The following is a 26,413-nucleotide window of genomic DNA, read 5'->3' as shown; positions in this document are numbered from 1 at the left end:
GTGTGTGTGTGTGTGTGTGTGTGTGTGTGTGTGTGTGTGTGTGTGTGTGTGTGTGTGTGTGTGTGTGTGTGTGTGTGTGTGTGTGTGTGTGTGTGTGTGTGTGTGCGTGCGCTTGCCAGCTGAGTGACAGCTTAGTATTGATCTGTGGGAGGCCCCGGTGTCATTAGACCCAGTATGGACCAGCAGGCACACGTGGAGGTCAGGGCACAGAGTTTGTGTGTGTGTGCGTGTGTTGGAGTGGGGGACCAAGTGTTCAGTAGTGACAGGCTCAAGCCTCTGAAAGAAAATCAATCGTGTCATAAGAGGAAGGTTTCCTCAAGCCTCCTTCTCCCTCCTCTTCCTCCTCTCATCCCTTTTCCCCCTTTACTCCTTTTTTTTCTTTTCTTTCTCCTCAGTTTGGAGATCCTCCATGGACCCTCCATTTATTCTTTCACTCCCTGCCTTTCTTCAGTTTTTTGTTGTTTTTCTTTTAAGCTTTTCAGTTTCTCTGGAAAACACACATGTTCTCTCTCTCTCACACACACACACACACACACACATAGCAGTCCTGGGTCAGGACAGGGGTTGCATGTGTGATGTGTGGATCAATCTGAGGTGTTATCCTGGCCAAAAGGAGCCATTAGTGACATAACTGATCCTGGATCAGCCCTCATTAACTAAAAGGGCACCAGGGCTGTGTGTCCAGATAAAAGAAATGACCCCAAACCAGGACCAATTAACTCAGAGGGTACAGACTGGATGAGTTGATGGCATGTGTTGTTTTGTTTAAGGGAAGTTTGATTCGGAAAGAAACTGATTAGACTTTGTTTAATTGTGAATTTAGGCTTTCCTTCAGTTATTTGTTATTAAATGTGAGCACACACACCCACACACACACATACACACACAGCGGGCAAGCATCCACCTGTTCTCCTCTCTCCCTTCTCGCCTGAGGGGACTAGTATGGTAGATAACAGTTTGAGTGGGCCTGCTGCAAAACACTAATCAGACCTAACACTGCCTAATTAGCACAGAGTCCGCTGATTGGCTTACAGCAATAATTAACACAGGTGAGAATAATTAGCTCCCCATAGACCTGTGTGTGTGTGTGTGTGTGTGTGTGTGTGTGTGTGTGTGTGTGTGTGTGTGTGTGTGTGTGTGTGTGTGTGTGTGTGTGTGTGTGTGTGTGTGTGTGTGTGTGTGTGTGTGTGTGTGTGTGGAGGATGTTATTATGCAGTCTTGGTCCCCAGTGAGACTGGGGAGGCAGAGAGAAGAATCAAACTCATTACTGAAACCAGGCCAACCTGTGTTAGGTGCTCTGCTTTCCCACACCCAGAGAATTAGCCACAGAGATCCACCTCCCATCTCTCCCTTTCTCTCTCTCCGTGTGTGTGTGTGTGTGTCTACCTTTTTTCTTTTCTTTTCTGTCTCTTCCCTTTCAGCCCCCCCTCCTCTCTTGCTGAGGATTGAAGGTGCGTTTGAGGAATCTCACCGCTAGGTGAACCTACTAAGATAAGATGAAACACAGACACGGGGCATCTTTCTATCATATTCTGTCTCTCCGGTGGTCTGTTTCTCCCTTTTATCCCCCGCCGCCCAGACCTTTTTCATTTTCTCTTCAGTAAAAGAGGGACGGAATACGGGGAGAAAAAAAATGTTGGCGAGCTATCTTCCTCTCCAAATAAAAAGCTTCAGCATATAGCCTCCTCCTTTCAATAAAATCCTACACTGTACACTCCATGAACTACTTCTGACCACCTGGCTGTGTAGACAGGACACTGCATCATGCTCAGCCGACGCCTCATGTTGCCTCTTCAAGACACAGAGAGAGAAGGAGATAACGAGTGAGACTGAGGAGGAGGACAAAGCAAAGAGGAAAAAGAAAAACAGGGGAACAGTGTTTTTGCTGAAAGACTGGCCGTCGTTCATCAGTCTGTAAGCAGCATGGTGTCCTCCATCTCACTCTCCCTGGTTATTTTTACCAAAGTGCTGCTTCTTTGATCAAGCCGACATCACAGAGAAGAAGACGGGCACGCAGACATTGAGAGGGGGTTAATATTGGAACACAATTGACGGCTTGTCACTTTTAGCTCCGAGGCACCGACATCACCGAGTAGTTAGTTAGGTTCCAGAGAGGGAGATAGATGGGGTAACACACACACACCTACACTTCCAAGGGCTTTTTTGTGTGCTAAATAAATAACAAGCGACGATGTAAATTGGTGTTTTCCTGGAGTGTGCGGCTGCTTCGGGGATGTGTTTTTCATGTCAAGTCATTTTAGAGTGGTTTAGGAGTGCAGGATGTACGGATAATGAATTTAACCTCCCAAACATACAGTCAGTTTAGCTTCCCTTCTCTCTCTCTCTCTCACACACACACACACAGGGAGCAGAGTTGAATATTCACCTGACCACAGGTGCACCACAGCATTAATGCGAGGCACATTCAGGCTGACTCCCACCCCCAGCTCACTCTCTCTACACCATTGTTCTCCACACACCAGGGCCCAGGGAGGTGCCAGGGGCAACATCAGCCTATAACCATACACCAGCAGAGACACAGTGGGAGAGGGAAGCTTATCGTTGGCTGACTGATCTCCAGTGTCGCGCTGACAAGCCTCCCGTGTTCGCTAGATTTGTTTTTTGTTGTGTTCGCTCCTGGTAAACACTTGCCTCTCAAAACAGGCAGCTACTACCTCTGTCACACATGAGGCTGTCACAACACAACGCTCACCTGCACTGCTCTGCACTGCACATCATACCGAGCTGTAGCTACGACAGGCACACACACACGCAAAGCCAGGGATGTATGTACGAGCAAAATGGATGTACTCAAAAGACAGCTAAATGCATATAAGGGCTGTTAAAGCAGTGTTTATAGGAGGCATTTGCATAGTGTTCATAGCACTCTTACACACACTCAAAAAGCTGCACTCTTCCCCCTTGAATACTCTCAACGTGCCTTTCTGACTAAAGAAACAAAATGAAAGAAGGTTGATTGAGGCAAAACAAGGAAGGTTGTTTTTTTTTCATATTTCCTGTTTCAATAATTAATATGCATGAGTTTTATGGCCGCTTAAGATGCGATCAATTATTCATTAACAGCATGTTAATTGCATCCACAGTCTTGAATATTTAACCAAACACTAAATCAATGGGGTCGAATGAGCAGCAATATGGACATTTTATAAGCTTTGCCAAAAATTAGGTTAGGCTTTAATGAAAACGGCAGCGACGGATTGAAAGAGGGACAAATGCGAGGACATACTGTAGGACCAACTTGCTGAGAGACGGCTGTTTAGAAAACAGGCAATGTGAATAAATGCAAGGTTGTTGACTCGTAATAGTATAGTCAGTGACTCTTAGCCTTTTCTTCTGCTTTGTCTCTTTATTCTCATCTTCCTTTTTTAAATGGAGAGGATGTAATCTCTTCATCTCTGCCCACTGTAGCCAGCCTTTTTCGCTCTCAAAGACTCCAGACTCCTTTGTCCTGGATCTTTGTGTGCTTGTGTGTGTGTGTGTGTGTGTGTGTGTGTGTATATACTATGTGTGTGTCTGTGCAAGCTCTTGTTTGTGTCTGTGTGTGTGTCACAGCGGTGTCTGGTCGGTGACATTTCTCTGCTTGGATAACCATCGCGCCCTCTGTCCCTCTGTCCCACCAGCCATGACGCAGGGTAATGTCACCTGTCAGTCTCAAACTCCTACTTACAACCACTGCACCCCCCCACCCCCTTCACCACCACCAGCCCTTAACTCCCCCCAACCACCACCACCAGTCCACCCTGTCACCCTGACCCTAAACTGCTCCTCACCTGGGGGACAAAGCCCTCACCGTCTCCCCCCTTCCCTTCCCACTCCTTTTGTCTTCCTCTCCAGTACCTCATGTGACTCCATATTCTCCTGCTCTTTCACTGCCTCATATCCAAATGGCAACCGCACGCCTTCCTCCCCCTCACATTTACCCCCAGGACACCAGAATATGGAACGGGAAGACGGCGCATATAGTGAATGGGAAAGTCAGGGGTGGGAAGTTGACTTTTTGCCTGGACCCCGGTGCGTTCTGCGCCTGTTTTCAATTACTCTCTCCGACACAGGCAGGGTGGAGGTTTATGCGTTATATGGGAATGTAATTGACTATAACTGCCCTCTTAACATTAACCAGGTGTACAAGCTGAGTGTGTGAGATTAGGCCCCAGGTCTTGGCTGTAATGGTGTGTGTGTGTGTGTGTGTGTGTGTGTGTGGACCCCGGTCTATGCAGTTGTGTTGTTGTTGATGTATTTATGCCCTGCTCCTGTGAGGTGCTGCCCATTAGCACCAAATTTAAATCTGCCATTTTTCCAGTGTGTGTTTTGTGTCTGTGTATGTGTGTGTGCGCTACTTGTCCCTTTGTGTTAGTCCCATCATGCATCTGCCTGTGTGTGCATGTGAGACTGAGAGGGAAAGTTAAAAAAAAAAAAAAAAAGAGAGAGAGAGAGAGAGAGGCAGGATACAGATCCAGCCTGCTTCAAGGGGGGCCTGACTTTACAAGGACAAAGTCAAAATGGGCCCATTCACAAGCCTGACACACTGTGATTTGTATGTATAGTGCTGTGCAGCCTGCGGGGCACAAGCCCAGGGGCTATCACAGACACCCAGACCAGTGCACGGGCAGGGGGATGTGGTGGAGGCAAATGTGGAGTGTATGTAGAAGGAGAAGACTGCGTATGTGTGTGTGTGTGGTGGAAAGAGAAGCATCAACAGGCTGTCAATCAAGCCCCGGCCACAGCCTGTCACTCCTCGATAGAGCTCGTCCGGGGTAGAATGGGAGTCCCTGGGACCCTGAGAGGCGAAAAGCAGCAGGAGGAGGAGGAGGAGGAGGAGGTGCAGGAGGGGAGGTGGAGGAAGCAGGGAGGAGGAGGTGACTGTCTGTCTGTCTCAGTGACTCCAGCTTGATTTGATATTTGATACCGAGCATGTGGCATTTGAATGCAAATCTGTTTTGATTGTCCCGCCGTCTGATAGGGTTAAGAGGAATCTATAGGGGATATGCATGTATGCATTGTGTACCAGATGAGTGGCTGGTTGGAGGTACACACACACACACACACACACACACACACACACACACACACACACACACACACACACACACACACACACACACACACACACACACACACACACACACACACACAACATAAGAGGGAGAATTATTCAGAGGGATTATATTACTCACCAATTCACTTGCATCAGGCAGGTTTCCCTCTCGCAGCAATATAAAGCTATTCAATTATAATAAATACAAAAGATAATGGGTCAGAGGTCACAGGAATGTTTTGTCTTGTGATTCCCGTCTCCCCGTGGTGGAAATACTTTCCTTTGCGTGTAAAAAAACTTGGCACTGTGTTTATACATATCCTGTACATAGCTGCATGTATGTTTGAAAATATGAGCTCACGCAGGATAATTATTTTTCCCTGCGTGCCTGTGGAGGATTGTGTTTAAAAGCAAGCATGTCAAGTAGGTAGACAGACGGACAGATAGACGGACGGATAAAGCTGGTATTACTGCAGTATGGAAATGTGAGGCTCAGTTCCCTCCCAATTAGAGCAGTGACTTCTGAAATGCCATAATACCCATTAATTAGCAAGCTGCTATTTTCTCAGTGATTTGGCTAATTAGTCTGCGAGGCTCTACACTATCTGGACCATTATTATTGGGTTGAAGCCATGCAAACACACACTCTCAAACACACGCAACACACACACACACACCCAGAGACAGACACCAGCGCGCTCACATTCACATACATAGCCTACAAGGGGAAGCGATACACAATTTCCCACAGTTGAGTGACCCTAATTTAAGTGACACCATTATACGCTCCAGTAGCAGCACAGCACAGCATGAGAGAGTTAATGGTGAAGAAGGGGATGCTGATGCACACCGGCCTCCGTCGTCTTTAACTATGAGCTCCTCATAACATGTTATTATACACAAACAGCAGCACTGGCCCCCGTTCCTCCTGCGAGAAACAACAGAGAAGTGTTCCAGCCCCCCTGTAATGACTTGGCATGTGTGTGTTTGTGTGTGTGCGCTCGTCGCGGCGCTCACTCTGCTCTCGACAGTCCATCAGTGTCTCCCACCGGACAGACAGGCCACTGACACAGCACCATGAGGCCAGGAAACCTTTTCAATCACTCCCTCACTTTTCCCTCTCTGTCAGGTGGCAGAAAGCCGTGATTGATCTGTTGTTTCTCCACGGCGGTAAAGGAGTGGAAAGAAGTTGTGTTGGGTTGCTGGAAAAAAAAAAGGGGGTCTGGCATGTGTGACAACCACTTTCATAAGTTTATTAATCATCTTCATCAATAATGCAGCCACGGCCCTGCTGTTGGTCGTCATGCAGCTTGTGTGTGTGTGTTTGCTTGCATGCATGCGTGCGAGTGTGTGTTCACACTCCTTGCAGCCCGATGAACTTCATAAGTGTCCCATCACCACTTTAATCAAATTACTTATGAACCAAAATTGACAGTTTTCATTAATTATAAAGGATTATTCTAATTGCGATTCAAATTTATTCATTTAGAACAGACGGCATTCAGTAATGTTTCAGAAAATTTGCATATTAAATGGAGAGGGTAGGCCATTAGCTATGCTAATGTATGCATGATTCCTTATTTTGTGATTGGTGGGCCATATGTAGCAGGCTGGGGGTGTGCAGGTGAGGAATCTAGAAGGAGCTGTAATATGTTTGATAAACACAGAGGGATGCAAGGCCAAAACACACATGTGCACATGTACACACACACACACAACGCGCGTTCCCTCAGACACACACATACACACTACAGGAAACCATACATCTCTGTTCAGTATCAGTCTTTCCCTTGTCGCACGCACACACACTCTCTCTCTGTCTCACAGTTTCTTAGTCTCTCCCACTCTCTGTTTCCCTATTCCTCCCTCAAGACCCATTGGAGGGAACAACTTTTTACCCGAGAACAAACGCGGCACACTAATTAAGTTTCTGATTTCTGATCCTGCTGCATTTAGAAACATAACCTTGAGCCTGTGTACAGTCACAGTCATAGTTATGATTTAATACGGTGCTTAAATGGAACAAAAAGAAAGAACTTTTGCAAGCGGCACATTCATCCCCACAATGTATGGGGCTGGTCCCGGGTTGACACAATGCTCTTTATCAAGCTATATATAGTCGATGCATTATGCATTAAGTTTAACATGTGCTTAAATCAACACTATTCAATATGAATACATCAGTCTTCAACTAAGGTAGAGAGGAGAACATTTAGGGTAAATGACTGCACAGGGAGGCACACGGGCAGGCATAAGCACACAGTCACAAACACACACACACACACATGTGCGCACGCGGTCACACACACCCTTCGGCTGTGCGGCGGCGTCTACCCAGGCTGATGACAGGGCCATTATTCACTGGTCAGTCCCACGAGGGCAGGGTTTGGGCTGGACAGGGTAGCAGAGCGTCCCAGCGTGGCAGGACAGCGCTGAGGTGAGAGGGACCAGGACCCTTCATTAATCCCATGGTTTGAGGGCCTGGAGCCCCTCTCTCTCTCTCTCTCTCTCTCTCTCACTCCCCCCCCTCCTCTCTCTCTCTTTTCTCTCCCTCTCTCGCTCTCTTTGTCTCTGTCTCCATCAGATTAATGGGCCAGGCCTGACAGAGGAAGTGTTTCAATCAGCACCGCCTGCCAAGCTTGTCCATCACCCAGACAGCCTCTTATTCATCATGGCTTTGATACACACACACACGCACACACAAACACACACCCATGCACAGATGTTTATTTGGTTGCATTTTTACCCCCAGTGCTCTGGTGCAAAGCCAGGCCACAGGTACCGATGTTATCAGGCTACAAGTTGTTGAACCCAGCTACTCCTTCTTCCAGCGCTGTTCCAGAGCAGCACAGATCTCGCCGCCTGTCTTTCAATGCTCCCCGCACGATTTCTCAGTTGAATTTTGAATGATCCTTTTCGGATGAAATGGATGAAACACAATTGGTTAAGTGTCTCTGGGACTTCTGTCCCCAAGCTGAGACTGGAGCTCCGGCTCCGCGGGGGAAAGCGAGGAGCGATCTCTCCCAAGTGGGGCCTCTCCCTGAGCGGTGAAGGCACAGCGCGGATTCCCCCTGACCCACCGTCTCCCTCCTCCTGGGTCCATTTGTACTGAGAAATATTTAAAGACAGGGCACATCCAGCTGACATGACATGCACACACATCGAGCAGATACAGACAAGGAAGAGGATGGGACGACGCACAGAGCGAGCTGGAGATGAATTTTTTAGCGCAGTGAGATGTTCTATTTAAATAAATCATGATACTTAAGATAGACATGAGGGCAATATAGAGGTGCTCGTCGCTACTTTAGTAGCACTCCTAAGGAATGGAGCAAAGTGTGTGCGTGTCTGTATGATGGGCTCTGTTTTCGTCAACTGCCCCCCTGTTCCTGTGTGTTCGATATGAGATTTTGCATGTTTTCTTTTATGTTTTGTAGGTTTTTTTTTGTCAATGTCTTTGTCTGTGTATAGTTGTTTATCTGGCACTGGTGAAACTGGATGTTTCTCTCCCAGTATGGCTAAACTGGGCCACTGTTGCAGCCTGGTGTCCGAAGCCCAGGGCCAGTCCCAGAGACAGACCTGGTTCTGGATTATTAATGTCCCCCCCTGTGGAGCCAAGCCCCCTCCCCCACCCAGTGCCCCCCTACACCCCTGGGGTCAGCCTGCATGGCTCCTGGTGCAAGGCCCCCCTCATAAATCTCCCTAAATTAGTGTGTGTATGTGTGCATGTGCATGTGTGTGTGTATGTGTTCTCTTCCACGCTTAAACATATACTGCAGGCAGGGAGACAGGTCACCACGAAAACAAGCCAGTCAGGCTCTTGGTTGAAGTGTCAGTGATGCATGGCGGAAAAAGCGAAAGAAAGAGTTGCAGAGAAGAGGAAGAAAATGAGAACGAAACACAAGGGGAGGAAAAGAAAATACACAAAACAGGGGTTGAGGAAGATATTTGATGCTCGGAGAAAGCCAGACTTCGCTTTTAGTTTAGTCTCCTATTTATCACTCCTTTATTTTCTGCTGTAACATTATATTTGCTTACAAATATTTACACTTAATTTGAACTTCCCTCTGACTTCATTAGGATCGATTTCCTGAACAAATCTTAATGCTTAATTGCTAAAGTGCAGGATCCTCCATCTCTCTACCTGCCTAGATTAGTTCAACATGTCCCACGGTGGTAACAGGAATGGGGAAGTGCTGTTGTGTCACTTAGTTAACCCCCGAGACAAATGGCTCCCCTCTGGAGCACAGTGAATTACACACCTCATGAAGCATATTAGGAGCCAGACACAGTGCTTCTCTTCTGGAGATGATCTGTACGGCAGGAATGGATGGAGGGAGAGGGAGAGGGAGAGGGGAAGGCTGAGTTATGGCATCACCCACAGCCATTTTTACATCGTGTCTGCCTCAGAACAAAACAGGGAGAGCCGAAAGAGGAGGGGCAAAGAATAAAGAAATGAGACACAAAGATGTATAGCACAATGTGTAACAAAAGGCTGAAAAGAAGAATAAACTAGAAGCACTGAGGACCATAAAACCACAGTTCTAAAGTTATCCATGTTAAATTTGACAAGGAAAACAACTCTTTACCTCATTTGTGGCTAATGTAGGAAAATTATTAGAAAATATAACAGAATTGTCCCTCGGAGGCTTCCATGCTGTTAGCTAATCGCTTAGACAATCTTTATCACTACAGTAATAATATTTAGATGCTACAGGGATTACTTAAAAGTTGTGTTATAATTGCTTTCCTTGTTTTGTTTTTTATGGGCAGAGGGTGATTTTATGTTTAATTGCTCCAAAGTGACAAATAATGCCCGTTACGATATGATGAAAGTGTGAGATCATTAAATTACTACAGCGACCGGCTGCATGTGTTTATTCGTTCGTTTTCGCTGTTGCAAATTTATGCCATGAGGCTTCAAGAGGCCAAGCAGTTATTTACACAAATTCACTTCCACAGCCATTCCTGGATTTGGGGGTAATTACGTGAGAGCGAAATGGTTTTATTTCATTTAATCCGGTCGGTGCAGCAATTTGCACTGGTAATATTTGTAGCCGCAGAGTGTGCACAGTAAAACAGCTTGCCTTGAACCCAGCGAGAGTCTCAAACACAAAAAAGGTAGAGGAGGCAATAATCAAAGCTAGAATCAATGCAGGAGGTAATATTGTCTATCGACTCAAAATTGATGTGGTGAGATGAGATATTCTTTCATTCTTGTATCATTATCTGTGTTTTGAAAGATCGCACACAGGTTGTGAGCCAGGATATATAGAGATTCAGAGGTGAGGAGTCGAAACGACGGATAAAGATTTTCATGATCCTAGCTGTCTTTATCATATCATGTAATAATTCAACTGTACATTTCATCTCAATGTGCATAATGATTGAAACTCTTTTTCACATTGTGACATTGTTAAAATGTAACAAAATAAATGCCACAATCAGCCTTAAAACAAATGCATCATATATGCAACCGTAGATGTGAACAATGCTACTGAATGTTATTAAATCCCTAAACCCCCAGGTAATATACTGACTCACAACCTATATGGTTATAATGTTAATATATACGCAGTATATTAACATGTTGCCATTAAGGCTGCATAAAAACCAGTCAGCAAGTCAACAGAGCAGTAAAAATGGTGATTGTGAAGGATGAGCGGTTTAGATGCCTAACTAAAGGTAGTGGATTAAGAGTTGAAACAGCTCAAAACAGGGATGTGGGGGTTTATCTGTCAAAAGAGATCAGATTTGCTTTCGTATTGATTAAAAAGTGAAGTAAACATGATGATAGAGAGCTGAACAGACCAAATGAGAGAATTAGATGCTATTGTCAGCTTCCTGTCCATATTTACCGGTCAGCTGTCAATCAGATTATCCATAAATCCTTATGGTAATCTCTTTGCTTTTGCATATCAACACGCGCTGCTCTTTATCCCCCCACCCCACCACCACCACCACCACCAAACACCCACACTCTGTTGAGCCATGTAAATGTGTGAAATGATTCCTGTCCCCCAGCTCCCGGGGAGATGAGATGGAGCACCAAGGAATCAACATGCTGCAGTTTTGTAATGTTTCCGTGCGGCTGACTCCAGACACCTTAAGTCATGTAAATAATGAATCAGATGATCCACGCATGCGGGGGGATCGAGGGGACTTGCTGACATATGGCACAGCGAATGAGGCATGCTGACTTTCTTTTCTTTCTTCGTCATCTTATTCCTTTTCTTTCTTTTTTTTGTCTCACTTTTCCTTCTCCACCATCTCCTCTTCCCGTCTCCCACTCCCAACTCCCAATATTTAACCTTCTCATTTGGTCACCTCTGACTCAGGTGACCCCCAACTTTCCTCCTTCCATTTATCCATCATCCATCCATCATGAATACCTCAGAGGGAGAAGGAGAAGGACAGCTGGGGAAAGAGCAGAGTTGATGAATTAAACAGGAGGTGCAGCGAGGAAGGTGGGGTATGTCGGACAAGTGGATGTAGTCCACAGCTGTCTGCGAGGCTGCTCTTTGACCTCGACGAGATAAGAAAGTTGGGAGACCCTCAGCCTGTGGGGTCCAACAGCCACTGTTAGAAAAAAAAAAGAAAAACCTCCATCTCTCCTCTTCATGAATTATTGAGATATTGGCCTACAGCTTCTAAAATATACAGGAGGGTGGTCTGTCTCTCCTTTCGGATTTCACATACTCTCTACCTCGTCCTTGTGTCTATCTATCACTCTCTCCTATCACTTTCTACCTCTTTCTCTCTCTCTCTCTCTCTGTCTCTCTGTTTTTTTTCCTTTCCCACCCCTTCTCACTGAGATTTAGCGTCCTGCGCCCGCAAGATTGTAAATCAGAACACAAACAAAGCTGAAAGAAGAAAAAAAAAAGAAAGCACCAGAGAAAGACAGTTTGTTATTCAGATCATAAGAGGCTTTTTCTTCTCTAGTTGAAGAAGTGCGTCTACCACTAACCAGCTGTCATGCATTTAAAAGTTGTCAAGGATAAATTCACGAGTTCTTGTGTTACATCAGATGCTTGTAATGCGCACAGCAGTTGGCTGGCCCTTGAAATGAGACAGAACTCTGGTCTGTCCATTTATCTTCTTTTGCTCTCTTGTTTTTTTTTTTTTCCTTATGGATGAAGCAATTGTCCAAGGCACGCCGCTGCTTACTGTGTTTCTCTTGACATGTCTCTCTATGCGTGCGTGTGTGTGTGTCATGCGTTCGCTCGTGCATGATTATATCTAAGGCAGTTGGCTCCAAACGCGCTGCCCAGTGCAGAATCCTCGCCATAACAAATGAACACAGGGGAGAAAATAAGACATATGAAAGAAAAGCTGAGCAAAGGAGTGATTCTCTCTCTGGCTGGTGGAGATCTGTATTGTAAGCAGTTTCAGCTGTCAGCACTTCTTTGAGCTACCTCAAAGGGAGGAGGAGGAGGAGGAAGAGGAGGAGGAGGAGGAGGGGGCCGGGAAATGTTGTAGTTTTATTTTCCCCCTTTTGAGGGTTCCTGTTTATTCGTACACGGCGCTGTTTATTTTCGCGGTTCATTTGATATAGTTTTTTTTTTCTCACAGAGACAGACAATGCAGAGGGGAGAGTACAGAGATGTACAGTACTATAGTTTCAGTTAAAGAAGAAGTTGTCAGGCTACAGCCTTGGGGTGGGGCTAGGGAATAAATTGTCAGCCACCAGCCCCTCCCCTCCTCCCCAACCTACACAACACACTCACACACTCCCCCCTTTACTCCTCCTCCTCCGACCCCACCCCCACCCCCCCTCCCTCATTAAGTATTGATGTGGGTAGCCATACTTGCCATCTCAGCCTATTAATAATGCATGGCAGGTGCTGTTGATGTGGTCTCTCACACTGAGATTGAGAGAGGCAGGAATGGCAACACTGTGCTGCATAGTAGCTACAGCACCGACTCCGTCACACCGCTCTGCAGCTGAGGTGGGGGTGGCGGTGTGTGTGTGTTGGGGGGGGGGGGGGGGGGGGGGGGGTTGCGTCTGCGTCTGCCCCGGTGAGTTTATGGCAAGCTGTGACAGCAGCCCAGAGATGGATATACAAGGTAGCATCTTACTCAATATCCCCCGAGCTGTTTTTACATTGATAACTTTGTCATAAAACAACTGATAGATGAGGGCGGGGATGTCGTAGGAGCCCGCTCGTCTGTTTTATTTGTGTTTTACGCTTTATTAAAGTGGCTCACTGTGTTTTCATTGACAAACAAATGCTCTCTCAGTCGCTCATCTGTTTCTCTCTCTTTTTTTCACGTGTGCAGGTTCTTCCTCAAGTTCTTCCTGAAGTGTAACCAGAACTGCCTGAAGAACGCAGGGAACCCTCGAGACATGAGGCGTTTTCAGGTGAGACGCCGCTGTCTGCGTGTCCACTCTGTGATAATTCTCCATTGAATTGTTAAAGGGGAAATGGCCACCCTTCCTGGGACTGCAGGGCGTCAAACGTGACAACAACATAACCTCCCTACCCCTTTATTACAGTATCCACCCAACAGAATTTAACAAAGTGTTTTAACAAAGTTTCAAACTACCCGACTCGACTCTAGCATAGCAGGCAACACAGCAGCCCTGTTACACACATTTTTACACACATGAACAACTTTTCATGAAAATGAATTACACTTAAGCTCCAAAAAGAAAAAAAAGTGTCTATATATTTACTTGATTCTTGTTTAAAGCAGCTATAATCGATGAGGTGACAGATGGGACACCTGTAGTGACGAACCCACACAGAATCTGTTTTGATCAGCTTTGCAATCCATCTCTCCCGTGTCTCAGGTGGTGGTGTCGACTACGGTGAGCGTGGAGGGTCATGTGCTGGCCGTGTCCGACAACATGTTTGTGCACAACAACTCCAAACACGGGCGCCGAGCTCGAAGGCTGGACCCGTCGGAAGGAACTCCATCCTACCTGGAACACGGTAATAAAAGAAAGAACAAAATACCCAGACTCTCTCCCCCCTTTCCTAGCTTTTCTTTGTCTACCTCACTTTCTTTCTGTCTGTTCAGCTCCCCCTCGTCTCCCCTCACCCCCTCTCTCTCCCCCCTTCTCTGTCTGGCTCTGCACTCAACCCTTCTCTGTCTCCACTCTATCCCTCTCAAACCTGCTCTCTTGCTTTCTTTCTTATCTCTCTCCTGCTTCCTCCCGGATTCTCACTTTCCTCTCTTGTAGGGTTTCTAACTCGCGCTTAGAGAGGAGAGAGTGGTAGCTAGTGAGTCTCTCGTCTCTCCCCTGTGACTTGCTCCCCTCAGGTCTCTGCCTCTGGGCCTTCTACTCTGCCTCGCATAAGCACTATGTGTCTTATGAGGTCTGTTCTGCTTAAAGCCAACACTGGCTTTATTTCCTCGGAGACCTGCTTTTATCCTCCAGCCCTCCATCACTCCCCATCCCTCCGGTTTTCAAACACACCCATGCACGCACACAAAAAAAGCCCATGCACACACACCTACACACCCCCGCATGCACAGTCAGACCCAAACCTTTAATACTTCATAATGACATGTGCACATGATTTAGGAGCCCGCACTGATTCCCAAGTCCCTAATCCAGTTATTTTCTCATTTCGATTTCCCAGACATTGAATAAGAGAAACATATTTTTTTCTTTGAGGAAAGTCAACCTCAGGGATGATAATGACAAAAAAACTAAGAAGGGATTTACATGATGGCCTGCAGTAGATTGCATTAAGATTGAATGTTATGGTTAAGTCTTTCTAATGTCTATTCTCCAGAGGTAGGTGGACCACTTGTCCCTGCGACTGGTCTCACAGACGATTTAGAAAAGTTCACAAAGACGAGACATATTGGAGACGTCAGCGAGACTTGGATCTCACACAGAAAGAAGAGCACTTGCAGTATGCTAACAGATGTTCCCTGTGTCGGGGAGATTTGTTTGGGAATTTCCTCTTCTCTGATTTTCTATTCTCCTTATGATGGGGGGTTAGAAGGAGGAACGACAGGAGTGAAAGAACAAGAGGCGTGGGGGGGGGGGGGGGGGGGAAGAGAGGAAGGGGTAAAAGTGAGGGGGCGATGAGAGGAAGGGGTAAAAGTGAATGATCGTGTAGAGAAAAGAAATGAGAGGGAGGAAGAGAGAAGTTTCTTTTTGTTTTTTTCCCCCCTCTCGCTCTCCTTCTCTTTCTGGTGTGTGTTGAGTTTGTGTGCAGGATACACAACTTTGGGGGCCCATTTCAGGCGGTAATAGATGAGCAGTGCATAGAGTTGAACAGATGGCAGTGAGGAACACCCCAAAGTATAATCCTATCACATGGATTCACGTTCCACCATCTGGTTAATCCACACACACACACACATAAACACACACATCCACACATGCACATGGAGCGCACATAATATCAGCGGCTGTGAAAAAGAGGCATCTTAGGCCATGATTACGGCCACAGATTGCTGCTCAGTGAACGTTGATCTCTGCAGGCGTATCGGGGGGCTAAATATCATTCCAGCTTGTTGGGGAGGATCAACAGAACAGGGAGTCAGGCAAAGAGCAAAGGCTAGGCTGCGGGGAAAAAAGTCAGCCTAGTCTAAAGTGGATTATGCCGCTTTACAGAATTACAGCATGTCTGACAAGCTGCATATCTGTTAAGGAGAGGAGATTTAGCTTGTACAAATATGTATTTCCCCCATTGCTGTTCTTTTCTTCAATCACATCCAGTAATCTTCAAGTCCATAATACCAACAGATAAGGTCAAAAAGCACACTGAATACCAGTTATTGAAAATGTGGTCTGCTGTTGTTATTCCATGTACTTTGTCCGATAAGATACAAAGAATATGCTTTAAGAGAAAACACAGGGAGCTTACAAAACAAAACATATTGCAAATATATACAAGCAGGAGCTGATCCTGTGTGGCCCCGTCCTCAGCGGCCGAGCGCTGACGGAGCCGCACAGTCAGATATATGAAACAGACAACTGAGCAAGAGCTAAGTGTTTGCTTAATGAAGGCGGCGTATTCAGAGGGCAGAGCTACTGTTGGCTCTGCTCTGCTCCCCGGTCGCGTGGCCTTTGATCAGACACTCAGCACACCTGACATTTACACGCCCGCACGCTTTGCCACGTGTCATAAAACAAGCGCACTGCCGCTGCCCTCACACACAGGGCAGGGGTGATGTTTAATAACGGGGTGCGTATAATCACTCTGATTAGTATTCCTCGCTCGGCCCCGACCCTTGGGAGAGAGGAGAGAGGAGAGAGGTGATGTGTGTGTGTGTGTGTGTGTGTGTGAAGGAAGAAGAGAGGACTGTACATGGTGCCAATAGCAGAGACCTTTATGGGCTGTCATTAGGTCAGTTAACATCTAATCTATTTTGTCTGTGAATCCTGCAGCAACCCCCAGCATCAAAGCCATCAGCCCCAGTGAAGGCTGGACCACAGGGGGCGCTACAGTCATCATCATCGGGGACAACTTCTTTGACGGCCTGCAGGTCATCTTTGGAACCATGCTGGTCTGGAGCGAGGTCAGTCACCATCCGGTCACCTGAAAGAACATGTGCATATGTGTGGATCCTGAGCATATTTTAAAATATTGAAGAGAGGCCTTCCACTGGGCTGTGAAGCAATGGTTTCCAACTGGCTTTTGGCTTTCAGCCACTTTTTAATAAAGAAATGTCCACATGCAGGAGCTTTGAGCAAACCAAAGATTAAAAACCTGGAAGTGTGTAGCTAATATATCACAAGAAAGGAGCAAAGAAATGATAAGTGCTCAAATGTTTAATCCAATGTGATTCAGCAACAACAATTTGTACATGTTTATCATTTCAAGTCAAGTAAAAATGCTAAACATTAGCTGGTTGCAGGCGCTCATCTGTAAGTTATTTTGCATCATTGTAAATTCAATCCATTTGAGATTTTGACCCTGTTCAGACAAAACAGGGAAGGTTGCCACCATAGCCTCTGGAAACTTGCAATAGGCATAATGTTTAACATTTTATAAACTAAAATTGTAATGAGGTAATTGAAATAATAATCCATAGATTAATTAGTAATGAAAGCAATAATTAATCGCAGCCGTATAAGCCCATGTGAGAAATATTTTACAACCTGAACAGCAGCCTGCTCTCTCATTTCTCTCTCTCTGGCAGCTCTTATTTCTACTCAGCCTCTCTTCCTGTCTTTTATTATGTTAGTATCTGCCTCCTTGGAGTATGTGCTCACCGTACAGTATGAATCTCTTTGTAAGGAGCATCTGCCACATGACTAAAATGTAAATGCAGTGGATGTGTGAAATTGAAGGTCAGTGAGCAGCACAGCTAAACAGCTTTCTCTTTAGTAAAGAAATAATTCTATAAAAAGCACCTATATTATCTCGCTGAGAGGTGAGTGGGGCCAGACAATGGTAGAATGAAAGCCTGGCTAAGTGAGCAATGAAAGGGACAGTTAGAGCGCCGCACACACATGCACATACACAAGGTACTGGCAGCAGCAGTGATAGCTTTTGAGCGCTGCTAGCTTTGAGTGCTAGTTCACTACAGCGTGCAGAAAACGAGCACTCATTGAGGTCTCATCTGTGTTTTGTCTTGTTACCGTTTTCCTTCAAAGACCCTTCAGCACACACACACACACACACACACACACACACACACACACACACACACACACACACTCGTACTGTATGTGGCGAGTGGTCTCATCAACCACACTAAGTGAGCCTGTTTAAGACACAGTGGTGCTTTAATGTGGCTAACGGCTGCTAGACAGCCTCAGCTGACAAACACAGAGACAGGGGCAGGGGAGACAAGCATATTATACGTTTACTTATACTGTGTAATAGACGTATGCAGGGGGAAGGTGTGTTTTATTCATAAACAGATAACTGCTTTTGAACCCGTCTTACAGAGTCCATGTCAGCACTGATAACCATTCTAAGCCTCACAGTGACATTGCCTCAGGCTACGAAGCCACCTGAGAGCTTCAGCGCTAACGCACCCTTTCCAGGCTGATTATACAAAGAAAGAAAAGTCAAAAGCTGCAGGGGGAAAGGTCTGAGGCGAGATGAGAATGGTCCCCAGAGCACGTGTTTGGATGTGAAATTTCATTGCATTAATCTTTCTGCCCTCTTTACCTCTCTGTAGCTGATCACCCCCCATGCCATTCGTGTGCAGACTCCACCCAGGCACATCCCCGGGGTGGTGGAGGTCACGCTGTCCTACAAATCCAAACAGTTCTGCAAAGGCACACCTGGACGCTTCATCTACACAGGTACTACCTATGCTCTAATAACACATACTAATAATTAGACACTCATTTACTGTGTAATCTGAAGATACAATGCAGAAAATCTACCAATCTGCCATCAGACAATAATCCAACTTCAGATGCACTGATACAGTTTTCCCCCTGGATTCCACAAACAATATATAGGCTACCTTTAGGATCATTTGATTGAGTATAATCATATAAAGATCCTTTACCCAGTGGCTTTGAAGTTTTATCGTGTCTGTACATTTGCAATATCTGCTAAAACCTGGTGGAGTTTAAAAAGTGTCATTTTCTCAGCGCTGATTCTGGAGAAAAAAAATGTGCATGCTAAACAAGAACATGACTCAATAATTCAGAACAAAAAAAAGAAAAGCCCAATGATCAAAGGAGGAAAAGTGTTTGCTCTCTTTTATGAAGCAGGTGAAGGTCAGGGGGGAGGTTTAACCTTTTGATTAGTGGGATTATTGAGATTTAACCCTGTCAAAGACATGACTCAGAAAGGAAGAGGTCCGTTGCAGAGAGTGTGATTTTTTTTTTGAGCGTGGTGGCATGAATAGCTCGGGTCGGGTGTTACATCAGACCGTATCGGTGCAGAGTTATAGCCATGCGGTGAAAAGAGCGGCAGAGAGAGTGAATGCGAAGCGGTGATTAACCAATGCGAGGCCACAGGTCCCAGGGGAGATTGTGAATCACATAAATCTGTCTGTAATCTCAACCACTGATAGACTTAGGCTGTAAGCCCCGGCTGGAATTGCCAACATTTGACAAAATCACAAATGAGGGAGAGCGTGTGCGTTGTGGCGGCAGCGGCATGCATTTCTCTGAATCTCATGTGTGTCCTAATTACTGTGCGTGGACGAAACCCATGTCCATGCGTCATAATTATGACTCTGTGTTTGTGTACTTATGGAAACGGCTGCGATAGGCCGCCCTGCGGTTGTTTATACGTATGCGTAAATGTACTCCAAGCACACACACATGCACGTCGACGAGTAACTGCATTACTAAGACAGAGGGCAGATGGGTGGGCAGTCTTTGCCATGCCAGAGCTGTCCAACAGCCAGCACTCTGCCAGACTCACAGAGCTGTGTGTATAGAAGTGTGTGTAGGTGCGTGTATGTGTGCGCGCAGCCTTTAAATGTGCCAGACATGTGGGAACCGTATGCATAATCGCCCTATCTCTTCCCAGCCCTCCACTCTTTCACCTTGTCACATTCACTTATTCAAAACTTGCTCCTTTGAATGAATTCATCCCCTCTCCTCTCCTCTCTCTGTCTGCCTCTTGGCTTCTGTGGATGCACATAGAAGAATCTCAACAGGTGAGAGGTAGCAAGAGGTCATCCACTGGGAGCTGAACACACACTGTGCTGCTGCTTGCCAAGCGCTGGCACCTTCACAGTGACACAGTCAACCGTGTCGAGGCATAGATCCCAGTTTTACTCTTCACACACTTCACTTCAGCCACTGCTCTGTACCCTCAGTGGGTATTTGTACGTCTCCCAAAGCTCCTCCATCAGCCCATTTTTATCGTTTTACCTCATCCTGGCGAGGGGGGAAGCCTGCTCACATTTGGTGTCTTGAACGGAGCGGCAGAACGCTACGGGAGGATGAGCAGCAGAGCATTTGGACGGAAAAAGCAATTGATAAGAGTGGTGAGACAGAGAGGTAGATGAGAAAGAGGAGAGATGGGAAGGATGGGATGGAGGGATGGAGGATTACCATGGGCCATGTTGCCCTCCTGGGTCTGTTTGGCACCAGTTTGAGCCCAGTTGCCAGTGGGTACTAATCATGGAGGATTGGCAGCACGGCGTGGCAGCTGGCAGCTAGCACATACACACACATCAACACAGCCCCACGCTCACACACACACACACACACACACATATATACTCCTATATTACATGTGCACACACACATGCGCACACTGAATTACATTGGGGACAGCTGGCATTGCTAATCAACTTCTGCTGAGGAGAGGAAAGCGAGCAGCTCACAGACCTAATTAAGTCAACACATACCCAATACTGCTGCTACTGCTACTTTGCAAACATACCCAACACACACACACACACACACACACACACACACACACACATAAGCCATCTATAGGTTTTCAACTCTCTCCCTCCTCTGCCTGGTCATTGATACTCCATAACCAGCCGTTGTTGAATGGCGGGGGGGAAATCAGCTGTAGTTTAGGACAGAGGAGACGAGCAGGGGACTTTTGGTGCAGAGGAGATTCAGAGGAGCTATTACAGTAATGTGTCCTCTGCCGTCTCTGAGGACTCCTCTGCTATTAGACTTCAGAAAGCTCCAATTAGACTCATCAAAGGCAATTAAGCTCTCCACTGATAAGAATAAAAGAATGTTTTTTTTCATTCTCTGCTCTTCTTCTGTCTTTTTTATCCCCTTATCCCCCTTCTGTTCCTCTCGCTGCCCTCTGCCTTACGCACCTCTGGGGCTGAGAGCTCTGCCTAATCTCTCTCTCTCTCTCTCTCTCTCTCTCTCTCTCTCTCTCTCTCTCTCTCCCTCTCCCTCTCCCTCTCTCTCTCATTATCAGGTCATTGCCTGCCCCCCTCTCCCTCCCCTCCTGTACAAATGCATCTCCATGTTTGGTTGTGTATCACCTTTTACTGGATTGCTGTCTTTGTAACATTCATCAGAGAAGCTCTCCCTTTTCTTTTCTCCATGCAATATAGAGTGATAATGCTCTCTGCCACTAGGACCCGTGTGTGTGTGTGTGTGTGTGTGTGTGTGTGTGTGTGTGTGTGTGTGTGTGTGTGTGTGTGTGTGTGTGTGTGTGTGTGTGTGTGTGTGTGTGTGTGTGTGTGTGTGTGTGTGTGTGTGTGTGTGTGTGTGTGTGTGTGTGTGTGTGTGTGTGTGTGACACGGGGATACTGGCCATAGATTGGGGGAGTTGATGAATCACCCTTGTCGTTCAAAAGGCAATCCCTCCCTCCTCAGTATGCAGCCTTGTCTGCTTAGTGCTTCCACTACAGCCTCTGCTGATATTAAAAGGCTCTGCTGGCTCACATTAAGGCCGGCACCGTGCACACCGACACGCATCCGCACACACGCACACACAAACGTTAGGGGTAGTTTTTCAGCGCTGAGTGCAGATTAGGTGTGTAGGAAACATCACTCAGTTGCGAGGAGGAGTGGGAACTGCAAGGGAAAAGACAAAAGTCAAGAACAGAATTTAAACCAGCCGGGATGCTGCTGACATCTCTCTCCGTCTCGCTCTCTCTCTCTCTCTATACCTGCCTCTGAGCCCCAAATTAGTTTTAGGAGTGGAGGAAGTTACTGTCAGTTGTCTGTCATTGCATACACCACAGACACTGCAGTGAAACACACTAAGCGCTGTAAGCATGAACATGCTCCGTAAAGTTCAGATTTATTTTAGCTCTAATTAAGTTGTTCCACATTGTGATGAAGTCAGCTTGTCACACACACTGGGAAACATTGTTTTTGCCTGAACACTTTCAAATTTAGAAACATCCTTGAGGCTGATTTTGTTGATGTAATGATTTTGGTGCAATTTGTGTGATAATCAGCGAAATCTGTCGCCTGCCTGGATACATATAAAGTTAGCATAGATTTACATACATATTCCACACTCTTGTGCACATGTGGTACACCTACACTCACGCATGAGCACATTCGCACGCAATAGAGGCACACATGCAGCATGTAGTCATCTGGTAATAAAAGTGGGGTGCAGCCGAGAGCTGGTCAATTACTTGTCTTGCTCCTATTTGTGAATGCTGTCTTTTATTGAGCTTGGGTGGAGGCCTGCTGTTGATTAAAACGGCTGGTCTCCAGCTGGAGACAGGGCCAGCTGAGATAGCTGCACATTCACATTTACTGCACACAGTCTTAACTGCGAGGAAATTCACACCTCTATTTGAGATTGAGATTAATTTTCTGCACCATGTGGCTTGTCTTCCCTCTTTAGCATGCTCCCTTCTTATTACAGGAGCATCTGCTCCATGATGATGATGTAAATGGATTTTGAATGTAGATGATTTTATACCCTGCTGAAATGAGCGTCGTTCACCAGGGGGAAAGGTTTCTTATGTTTTCTTATATCTTAATTCAAGCGTACACTTTTCATCCGTATTTTTTTTAGAGTTTGTATTCTCCCAGTGAGGATCCGTGCTGTCAGGTATTGTTAACTGTCAACATGCACTTTTTGCAACAGATAATTAGAGCGTAGATTGTTGTAGCATCCACACCTCCATTGATTTGTAGAATCTCTTAGTGCCCCCTCCTCCTCCTCCTCCTCCTCCTCCTCCTCCATCCTCTCCTTCTTCACCTCCCTCAGCCTCAGCCTCTCCCTTGCTTTAGGAGCAAAAAGCTCTACTCATCTGTTTTCTGTGTATGAATTTCCAGCCGTGCATTAGTCTCCCTGACATGTTCAAGCGATGCTTTATTTAGCTTGTCGGATTCTGCAAATAAACGCAATCTTGGGGTTTATGGAAAAATGGATAAAAATTAAATTGTAAGGTATTGATCTGGATTGTGAGTACTCAGTGGGGGTGTTGTGCGTGTGTGTGTGTGCAGTGGTGGTGATGAGGGGGGCAGCTCTCATCTGTGTGAAGGGGTGGGGGCAGGGTGGGGTGGTGGTGGGGGGGGTGGGGGGGGGTGAAGCCGTAATTCAGGGCTATTGAACCCCCTGCCACTGGCGGCATCGATCGCCAGGCAGCGCTTATGAGATCACACCTGAGCACTGGAGACTGCAGAGGGGAGGGGGAAAGGGGGGGGGGGGGGGTGAGGTGGAGAGAGAGAGAAAGAGAGAGAAAGAGGGGAGGACGAAGGAGTAGAGAGGGAGAAAGAGAGAGAAACAGAAGGTTGTGATATGATCAGCTCCTTACCCACTGTCTGAAGGCCTGTTAAGGTGTTAACATCAAGCCTCAGAGCCAATTACCTAACCCTGCAAGTACTACACACACACACACACACACACACACACACACACACACACACACACACACAGTGTTGTGACACAGGAGGAGAGGGAGACAGGGTTACTGGACACTTGCTGTATAGTTTCCCCTCCTCCTCCTCCTCCTCCTCCTCCTCCCCCATCTCCTCTCCTCCCTTGTGTTTCCAGGACGACTCCTCCACTGACCTCTCAATTATGCCTCACACCCCTCACCTCCTACTCTTTGCCCCCCCCCAAACATCCACCCCCTTTTACTCCTCCCCTGAAGCTCGTACCTCCAGCCACCCCTCCACCCTAGCCTCCTCTCCTCTCCTCCTCCTCCTGCTACCCCCTCACCCCTTCGTACACACTCCCCCTGCGGCTCTGTGGGTTATTATAGTGAAATATGAAGCGGTGTGGATTCTAGGCTTCATGAAATTTCCATGAGCATTGATCTGATCTGATGTGGGTGATTGCTAGGTGAATCCCTCCAGTCCAGGGCTGTTGCTCATCTATTCATTTATTTATGGCAGTTATGTTTTACTGGCTTTGATTTGCTCTTCTGGAGAGCGACAGCTAAGGATTATAAATATACCTGTATGGGAGAGTGTGCTTTGAATCCCGGAGTGTACCTGCACACCACTCCTCTTTCTAGGCAGGGGAGTTTTTCTCTCTTCTTCCAGCACTAATTCTTGTTGTGAAATGTGAGATATTGAGCATGGGTATAAGAGCATAAGATGCCAAGATAATCCCCAAAGAGATGCAGCCAGGTAGTTAGTGGTGTACGCTGTCCCCCACATACTCCTCCCCTGCTTTATGGTCCTTGAAAATGAGCAGAGACAATATCACTTCCTCTCTCAATTACCAAAATTGTCTCCTTATTTGTAATAGGGGGTATCTCTGTATGTCTTGGGGTTTTTATGCTATTGTTCACTCGAGGCTCATTTGGCACATTGTGGAGAACTGATAAAAAATTCATCATAAAAACAAAAGCCTTTGAGACGAAAGAGAGGATGTTGTCGGAACAATCCCCTCTTCAAACTGCAGGCCTAATCCAGGGCAAATCCTCCTTAAGGCTTTAGAGAGATCAGAGAATAGGGAAGTAATGTCAAATATTTGTCCTCAGAAATAATTCATACTTTATTTGTTGCATGTGATCATCTCATTGTTTTGGCTTATTTTATCAGTGGACCAGCTGGCCTGTAATGTGTGTCATTCTTCAGAAGTTGAGCCTGCCTCTGGCATCCCTACTTCTACTTTTTCCCCTCTGTGCCGTCTTTTCTTCCCGCTTTTCACCTTTCCTTTCTTTCACTCTTATGGATTACCGGGACGGCCCGCTGGGAGAGCTGTCCAAATACCTTTGTGTTGCCAAAACAGAGCATCATAGGCTCCTGCTCTTTTGCTCTCCTTTCGGTTTGTGTGTTTGAGTAAGTGGCTCAGGAGGCGCCATGGTGAAGTCACTAGAGGTCCAGCAGGACAGCTTGTACTCATAGCCTCTAGGGGCCTTTTTTCTGAGGGCCGCCTAGTCAGCCTGGCTGCTCAGATGTGAGGCGAGCAGGGCATCAGCCCTCAGGAAACGTCCAAGCTGCGACCCACAGGGGAAACAGACGGACAGCACAGACTCATACAGGCGATCCTCATGCATAATGGCTCCTTGTCTTTCACTTTTTTTTTTTTTTTAACACACATCCAAGTACAAATACACACATGCCAAAGCCACATACTCTCTACAGGAGCAGCATCTTATAGGCTGTCGTCCAGAAAAGTAGTCAAGGCTGCTCTCCATGTATGTTATGTGCTTTGACTCCCCAGGCATCCCACAAAGACACAGGGGGGGCATGCAAAAGACAGCAGAGAGAGAGAGAGAGAGAGAGAGAGAGAGTACATTAGGAATGAATTATGTGGAGAGAGCACTTATCCAACAATCCTCCTCTGAAGTGTTTGTACTATAAGCCTCAGATCTTCATTGTATTTATTCTAATGTTTAAATATTCATGGTAAATCTTCTCATATTCAATTACCGTAGCACGACCACAGCATGCTGAGAGAGTGCTTTCTCCCTGCTGCCTCAATGATCTGACTCTGTTTGTGTGTGTGTGTGGTTGTGTGTGTGTATGTGTGTGTATGCGCGTGTGAGTGCATGCAACTATCCCTATGTATGCGTGTGTGTTTAGCTTGTTCCCCGGAGCGATCAAGCCTTTGTTATATTGGAACCAGGCTCTGTAATTGCTTATATTAGTCGCTGATCAACGCAAGACCACAGGACACACACACACACACACACACACACACACACACACACACACACACACACACACACACACACACATTCACACAAATACACATTCACTCCTGATTCCTGACAGTCTTTTTATTAACCACCAAAGCAGGCGACAGAGAGAGATTCATTACATCACAGGCAAACAAAGACACACACCAGACTTAATAGAGAACACCCACATTTTCAGCGTGTTTAGTCTAATGTTGAAATATTCATGTACAAACCGTGCTTAATTCAGTCCTCTCTGCCGTCACTCCATTCTCCCGCTTCTTCCTTCAGTTGCTCTTGAACAGTAGGTGTTTTTTCATTATTAAGAATCAAGAATCAAGCATTAAACATTGTTTTCCCTCCCTCTCTCTCTCTCTTCTTGTTTGTGCTTAGCGCTCAACGAGCCAACTATAGACTACGGTTTCCAGAGGTTACAGAAGGTCATCCCCAGACACCCCGGAGACCAAGAGAGATTACCCAAGGTACCGTGCTTCTACTCCTCTCATGTGTCAGCGCTCCATGCCGGTTGCCACATGCAATTATTTTATTTTATAGGAATTTGTCTTGGTAACAGTGTAGGTGCATAGACGTATTGACAACTTCTAGAGTTTCATAGCACATATGGTTATACATGGCACAAGGTCAGCATGACCTCACATACAGAGGGGCGATTGTGTGTTACTGACAGTGGGCTATACAGGACACACTGCGAAGCGTGCGCATAAACATTTTATCATATGTTCATGGTCATTTTCTGCTCAAACAAACACTTTATTTGCGCAGCGACACACACAAACAAGTCTATTCATCCTTCCACTGAGTGTAAGGTCATTTAGACTGGCAAAGTGGGAGAGAGGAAAGGGATAGATGGAGGGAGGAAAAGAGGGAAAGAGAGAGAGGAAAGGAGGTTGAGGGGAGAGAGGAAGAGAGAGGCAGA

General features: G+C 46.3%; 1 protein-coding gene across 1 annotated transcript in view; it reads left to right on the top strand.

The window, feature by feature from the left end:
- LOC310992269 (transcription factor COE1-like) overlaps positions 1-26,413 on the top strand; it is a gene marked incomplete at its 5' end in the record, with an annotated part of 53,704 nt that overhangs the window by 16,357 nt on the left and 10,934 nt on the right. The window contains 5 exons of the mRNA XM_083980288.1: positions 13,337-13,418; positions 13,851-13,992; positions 16,413-16,543; positions 18,158-18,284; positions 25,870-25,958. Of these exons, the coding sequence (XP_083836414.1) occupies positions 13,337-13,418; positions 13,851-13,992; positions 16,413-16,543; positions 18,158-18,284; positions 25,870-25,958 (571 nt within the window). The remainder of the gene's footprint in view (positions 1-13,336; positions 13,419-13,850; positions 13,993-16,412; positions 16,544-18,157; positions 18,285-25,869; positions 25,959-26,413) is intronic.

This window comes from Trachurus trachurus, assembly GCF_905171665.1.
Source record: "Trachurus trachurus genome assembly, chromosome: 10".
NCBI classification, from domain to species: domain Eukaryota; kingdom Metazoa; phylum Chordata; class Actinopteri; order Carangiformes; family Carangidae; genus Trachurus; species Trachurus trachurus.
Note: the sequence above shows the minus strand (reverse complement) of the source record. Positions and strands in the feature narration are given on the sequence as shown.